Source organism: Engraulis encrasicolus, chromosome 16 (genome assembly GCF_034702125.1).
Source record: "Engraulis encrasicolus isolate BLACKSEA-1 chromosome 16, IST_EnEncr_1.0, whole genome shotgun sequence".
Taxonomy (NCBI): domain Eukaryota; kingdom Metazoa; phylum Chordata; class Actinopteri; order Clupeiformes; family Engraulidae; genus Engraulis; species Engraulis encrasicolus.
The window spans coordinates 48,609,508-48,617,050 of record NC_085872.1 but is presented as its reverse complement, the minus strand read 5'-3'; the positions used below and the strand labels follow the sequence as shown (position 1 = coordinate 48,617,050).

The following is a 7,543-nucleotide window of genomic DNA, read 5'->3' as shown; positions in this document are numbered from 1 at the left end:
TTTATAAATTCTGCCGCCAGAACAATGCTCTCACATGGTCTTGGAATGATCTGGCAATGTAGGCTACAACAAAAAATATATGTTTCAATGTGGTAAGTCACAAGTCAGACGTTCAGTAGCCCTACAGCAGCCGTGTTTGGCTTTCTATTTTATAAATCCGTAGAACTCACGCTGCGAGTTGCGAAAGATACTGCCGTTTCTCTCATGAACAGCAGAGGGCACTTCCGACAATGCGAGCGAAAGCCTGTTTGAAGTATGAATAGTCTGGCGCAAGTGATGACGTCATTGATGGTTCTCGCGCCACACGCGCCAAAGTGCGCACGTGAAGTATGCAGAGCCCTTTAGGGGTCTCTTTCTGTGTCCTCTGTGAGCAGTGGTGGTCACCGTCAGCTGTGCGGTCATAAAAGTAGCCATGGTAAGGTGTCGGGTCACTCACCCACTGAGAATAGAGACTGTGGTGGTCATCTAGTAGCCAGGACGTGCCCTCCTAGTGACACCTTCAGCGTTGCTACTAGTCAGGTCAAGAGCAATGCAAGTACTTTCTGAGCCTCCCGAAAAATCAGGAACTCCTCCCACTTTGTCAAGAACCAAACAACCATTAGCAAACCAAGGGAGGCTTGTCAACCATGCCATGTGGGAAATGTTAATTGTTACGCTCTAGGTCAGACCAATTCTCGAAGAGATTTGAAAGTCAGTGATAATCATCTAGTCATCTAGTAGCCCAAACAACAAGGATAGCTAAGGGTCAGTCCAAGCTGACATAGATCAAGGCTGAAAAGCTGGATAGCTAGGCCTGCATAAACTACAATCTGAGTTCAGGGATATATTGCGTATTCTATGGTTTCTATGGCAATCAAAAGTTGCGAAAAGGTAAGTGCGCTATTAGGTGTATGCGATTTTGTTGCCGTCGATCGACATAGACCAAGCACATGAGCGAGAACTTGTTGTCAGGATGTGGGGGGTATTAAACACAGCGCATTTAAAGTCGGCCACAAATATGCACGAGACGATGAGCTCGCACCAGTTTGATCTACTAACACACCACGTGTGAGGTGTGGGGGGACAGGAGGGGATGAGGAGTGGGGAGCAGTGCAAACGTGTGTAGGGGTGTGAGAAAAGGCACCTATATACACATGTGAGTGAGTTGTTGGCCAACCAGTTCATGGGCGCGTGACCTCGGAGGCGGTCTGCATACCCTTGCATTCATCCCGCGATAATTTTGACCATGTGAACATGTCACCTCGTCTGCGCAACATGACTGAAATTTGGTAAGTAGGACAGGAAATCTAATCATCATGCAACATTTTTGGCCAGAATGCATTGCTGTCTATATATAGCATGTAGCCGTGGTACCTCGAATAAGGCTAATATCTTGGCAGCCTTTCGACAGATTGAAACCACACTGCCGTCCTTCCTGGCTCACTTGCCTGCTTGTGACCTCATGATGACGTCACCGACGACAGAAAATGAATTCAATATCTTGCAAAAGCACAATTCTAATGTCATTTCCTCATTTGCAATTGGGATGCTGAAAGAAGAACAATTCCCCCAAAAATTGTTGTGGCTAGACTGACAGCGTGGAAAGTTAATTGCTTTCTTCACGGAGGCGGGGCTTCAGCAACATGCGAGGCCACAATCACAAGTGGTGGACGGAACAGACGTAACAGTCCATGTGAGTGTATGAGAGAGAGAGAGTAGTGTGTGTGTGTGTGTGTGTTCATTTGGGTCACCATACACTTGGGAATTTCAACAGCTTGTCCAAACACCTATAAAAACCCTGTCTTGCGTAGCCCCTTAATGCACGGCGTACCTCCCGTGGCACACTGTAACAGTCATTGAAAAGTTACCTACTATAGTACTACATTATTATGACATAGGTAACACAGGGCCTTTAGTAATGCACTATGACTTGGTCATTGCCATTCTGGTAACAGTAATCCTTTTATTTTTTTAAATATATTTTTAGGGGCTTTTATGCCTTTATTTGACAGGACAGTCGAAGATGGTGACAGGAAGCAAATGGGACAGAGAGACAGGGGAGGATCGGGAAATGACCCCGGCCGGACTCGAACCGAGGTCCCCGTGGGTGGGCATGCAAGCCCAAATGTGGGGGGCTTAGCGCGCTGCGCCGCGGTAACAGCAAATATATACCGGCGCGTGTCTTAATAGGTTAATAAAAGGTGTGTTAGGAAGCTTTGTATGCACATACACCTGCACTGTAGTGTTCGCGGGTCCATTTTGACCCGTGATAGAAGATCAGCCATAAAATACCTACAAATGTATTGTTCAAATGTTGTTTTCCAGAATGAAATAGAACTTAGAATGTATTCATATCCAAGGAAATACTGTTTTATTTAATCATCTTTTTGTCTTCACAGGCCTTTTATCTTATAACTCGTTTATGACCATCAAAACTGTATAAATTCACTCATTATACTTCATAAATTGATTAAATTAGTAGTGATGTTATGCATGTCTTACAACTGATATGGGAGTATAACTACCCAAAAGAAAAGTATTTTTCCACTAATATTAAACATTATCAACAATAGTGACATCTGCACTGCCAAAACAAATCCGAAGAGATAAAGACAAAATGTCAACTTGATCATTTTTTTCAATTTTCAATGTATGAAATTAACATTTAAAAACAGACTGACAACAAGGTTTCTGTTGTCAGTCAGTTTCCTGCCAATCTAATGTAAGGGAGATGAAATGGGAGATGAACACCTCAATGAACATGAGAAAATCATACAATTCATTTGATTCTACCAAAATATGAACCTGCATTACAACTCTTTGGCACATCAACTCTATGGAAAGTGCACGACCACTTCTACATGTTTTGCTGCCAACATTTCAGGAAGGTGGAGAATGCGCGCACATCAGTGGTACAGGTGCTGGACAAAAAATAAATGATGGAAGTCCGCAACACTGTTAATGCTCCCAGTGATTTATTTAAATCACTGGGAGCATTAACAGTGTTGCGGACTTCCATCATTTATTTCAGTTGCTGCCAACATTAGCAGCTATTATGGATATTCTGATTCATTTTTAAGATAAAATAAGAAATACAAAAAAATGTGCAAAATCATTAACTGGATTATCTACTTCTCATCATTCACCTATATACGTGTCACTAGTCACTAGTCACTAGTCACTAGTAGTAGCCAAAAAGGGAACATTGGAAAAAGCTACTACACTGACCATGAAAACATTGGGCACGCTGTTCTTTATCTAACTTAATCATATACTGTACGTACTGTATGTACACAGTCACACACAAGCACAACGTGGAGTGACTCATTCCTGTTTTTTCCAACTTCTGACCCAATGCCAGATGTGAAATTCCCACATATGACCACATAAAAGGATCAACAAGCAGAAGGCTACTTCACAAACTCAAGGGGCAACCTGAAATCCAACTCCTCGTCCGAACAGCACAAAGGTAAGGGACCTTATATTACTGTACTGTATCTACTGCTTATTTCATTTGTTTATTCGGGTTATTTGTCTGTGTATTTATGGTGCTAATGTGTAATATTTTAATGAATATGCCGTCCTGGGTCCTTTGCCAACCTTTCCCCATCTCTCTCTCCCCGCTAATTTCCTGTCACTCTCTCACTGTCCTATCATAAAATAAAGTCATGAATGATTAAAAAAAAAAAAAACCTCTGCTGCTAATGTTCTGTTTTTATGTGTGATATACAATAACGAAACGGCTCATCCAAATTATTGAATCTTCAAAACAAGTATGTTTTGTTTTTCCTCTCCACCTTCATTATTAATCATCAACTGTTCTCATTTTACAGCTATACCGGTATACTACTCAAAGCGACCTCAGGAGTGCAAGATTATGAAGACGAGTGGTGTGCTGCTGCTGCTGGTGCTACTATGCTCACAGGGCCGTGGGGAGAGTGAAGGGGTGAGTGTACACACACAGTCCAGGCAAGGGTGAGTGTGATTAGTGTCTACATATTTGTTTGCGTGTGGTTTTTTTTGCATGTCTGTGTGTGCTTATTGCATGTGTGTTTAGTGCATACAGTGTGTGTGTGTGTGTGTGTGTGTGTGTGTGTGTGTGTGTGTGTGTGTGTGTGTGTCTGTGTGTGTCTGTGAGCGTAATGGCATTTAGTCATTATACTGCCAAATGCTGGAACCAGCGTCCTGTTCAAATTAGAACTGTCCCAACAGTATCTGATTCGTGTGTGTGTGTGTGTGTGTGTGTGTGTGTGTGTGTGTGTGTGTGTGTGTGTGTGTGTGTGTGTGTGTGTGTGTGTGTGTGTGTGTGTGTGTGTGTGTGTGTGTGTGTGTGTGTGTGTGAATGCAGAGCCATGTGTCTGGGCAGGGGACGGATGGTGACTGTGGAAAAGTGGGACTAGTTGGCAACAGCTGTCTGGTGGTGAGCCTACTGGACAGGATGCATGCGCTGGAGGGAACTGTGTCTGCACTGAAGGAACAGCTGGAGGGGGAGAGGCAGAGAGGTAAACCACAATACAGAATTTCAGCTAATTCTGCCATTTATCCATATAGCTTTGCCAAGAGAGTTAGTAAGAGTAGAGAAAAGACTGGGCAACAGGGTTGCCAGATGAGGCTCATGATTTCCAGCCCAAAAAATGCTCAAAACCTGCCTGGAAGCACAAAATCCCGCCCAATTCTATTGATTTCTATGGCAAAAATTGGGCGGGTTTTTCTGCTAAATGCTAATTTTACCAGCACACGGCCATCCCAAGCAGCCCAATTGGGCGGGAAACAGCCCAATCTGGCAACACTCCACCCAAAGCTTTTTGCTTCGCACCTAGTCTGACGAAACCCTCCTAGCTCGGTTCGAATTGAAATGTGTATTACAGTTGGCCCACATACACTATAAATAATACAGTACAAGTTTACAAGTTTATTTATTTAAAAAGGGACAGCATATATTACCAGCATTTAAACAAAAATGCTAAATACACAAGATTGGCACATGAGGCTAATTTCCATCTTTTGTCCCTTGACAGGTTTGAAAACTAAACTAAAAATACACAGTTATGGTAAACAGTTTTAAAACTATAGAGTTAAAGATATTTCACACATTTTAAAAACATGTACATGTACATTTAAGTACATGTATGTCGTAACATGACTGGAGACCAAAGTAACCTCTCCCACTCGTACAGTATAACAGAAATTACTGTATATTCAGGCACATTTAAGCTACCATATAACAGCGTTTGTGAAATTTGCCTTTGCAAATGTCAGTGTGTTCATGTACAATTTTAGGTCATTTAAGTACTGTATACACTGTTTTTGGCCCGCAGACTTCATCCCAGATTTTAATTTTGGCCCCTGTGAATTTGAGTTTGACATCCCTGCATTAGAGGAAGGGGCATGTAAATAATTAACGAGCTGTAGGTGAAAGTCAAGGAGGTCTACAGGCGCAAAAGATTAGGGTCACCAGCCATGTAGAAGAGAGGGGTTTTTTAGGTCAGCATAGGACAGCAGTGGTTATAGGTTATAGGTCAGTGGACATGCCTTCACACTCGTAAATGTGTCACTGTTATTGTCATTCCCGCGTTACCGCCAGGGCACACCTCAGTAGTGGTGTGGATTGGCACTGCCCTCACAATCCGATTCGATCACGTTTCGGGAGGTTTCGATTCGATTCAATTCTATCCGATCTGATTCAATTCTACAATGCATTGCAATTCATTACATTTCTACTGAAAGCAAAGCAAATGTTTAATCAGTCATGATGGGGCAATACAAGTAGTCAGATACTGAGCAACAATGTATTGGCTGTTTTCTGTATCAGTCTGTATCAGTCTTGCAATGTTTTGAAGTGCTTTTATTTAATTTAACATTCATTTGCTCCCGAAATATCCATAGAAGTAATTGAAACTTTAAAAAATTGCCGGATCGATTCTGGAACTTGCCGGATCGATTCTGGATCGTCCATGCCCTGCATTGGATTGGATCGCTGAATCGATCATTGTTGACACCACTACACCTCAGTACTCATCGATATAATTCTCTTGTCTGCTTTAGCGGCGGTGGGGTTCAGTGCCTCCCTGGGTATCCATGGCAATCTGGGCCCATTTAACACTGACACTATTCTGGCTTACAAGAGAGTTCTTACCAACACTGGAGATGCCTACAATCCAAGCACAGGTAGGTTGTGTTGATTTGACTACTGCTGTTACTATTTAAAAAATAAAACTGGAATATATACATTCCTAATTGTCTTGTTTTGACTCATCACACAACTTAATACTGATGTAGAATTTTGTGTTTCACAGATGTGATGGAATTAATGTAATGATTTAAAAATAAGAAAGAAATCAAGTGTTTCAATCATTTTTATTCTTTCATGGTATTACACCTGTAGTCCTACAGATGAAATCCAGTCTGTGACAACTGTACATTTTCCCTTCTTAAATTAATACACTCATAAACATGTACTCCTGCTCCAGGCATCTTCACTGCTCCAGTGAGAGGGCTGTATTATTTCAGCTTTTCTGGTCACCATCAAACCAGCAAGTCAATGGGTTTCAGCCTGTACAAGAATGAGGAGAAGATGGTGTCGCTGCATAACCATGCCATGGGTAGTCGCTATGAGGTCTCATCTCAAGGGGTTAACCTGCTGGTGGAGAAAGGAGACCAGGTGTACATAAAGATTCGGGAACACACCTGGGTTCATGACAACACAGATTCAAATGTGAACATTTTCACTGGGCATTTAGTCGTTCCAATGTGATTTTTTGTTTTTGTCTTCTTCTTTTTGTGCTATGTATCCAGACAAATGTAGTTTGCCTTGCTCCACACACACGGCACATCTGAGGAGGAAGCGTTGTGGAGCAAGGCAAACTACATGTACTATCTGGCCAGGATAACACACACTGGCCAGGATAACACACTTACTCACTTATATAGCCTGTTATTTTCTCAAAGGTTAAGAATTTAAGACTGTTGGCAGCCTGTATCAGCAGTGGTACAGAATTAAAGCAATTTATTACTTTATTACATTTCCCGTTATGGCCGTAATTGGACAGGACAGCGGCTAGCATCAATTAACACTTTGATGTTTTCGTGTCTACTAAATATTCCTAGGAGAAATCTTAAGAATGGGTTTGAAAGCATTTATTGGTGCAGGTTTATTTTCTATCTACTCCCGACCGTCGTTTCCTTCCCAGATGTACTGCATGTGTAGAGTAGGGATGCAAAATATCGATTCATTCATTAATTGTTAGTTGATTGACCTTATAGATTGATTTAAGATTAATTGATAAGAAGCACCTTTTAATAAATAATAATACCTTTGTTTTGTATAGCGCTTTACAAGAAACTCAGAGATGCTTCATAGTCCATATATCATAAAAACAAAAACATATACAGACAGTTAGACATACAAAGACTCAACAAAAGTACAACACCACTCCACATGGCACTGAATGATCATTTGTTTGGGTTTTTTTTTTGTTTTGTTTGGTTTGAATGTGCTCAGTATATGAAGAGCTCTTTTCCAAAATGAGATATATCCATTTTATAGAATGTTGGGAAATTGGCA

At 41.5% G+C, this 7,543-nt stretch overlaps 1 protein-coding gene across 1 annotated transcript; it reads left to right on the top strand.

Moving 5' to 3' along the window:
• Positions 1–4,399: 4,399 nt before the first annotated feature.
• LOC134465871 (complement C1q subcomponent subunit C-like) lies at positions 4,400–6,832 on the top strand. The gene is made up of 3 exons (XM_063219770.1): positions 4,400–4,481; positions 6,025–6,147; positions 6,450–6,832. The coding sequence occupies exons 1-3, from the start codon at positions 4,418–4,420 to the stop codon at positions 6,731–6,733; spliced, it is 471 nt and encodes a 156-aa protein (XP_063075840.1). The 5' UTR covers positions 4,400–4,417; the 3' UTR covers positions 6,734–6,832.
• Positions 6,833–7,543: the final 711 nt, after the last annotated feature.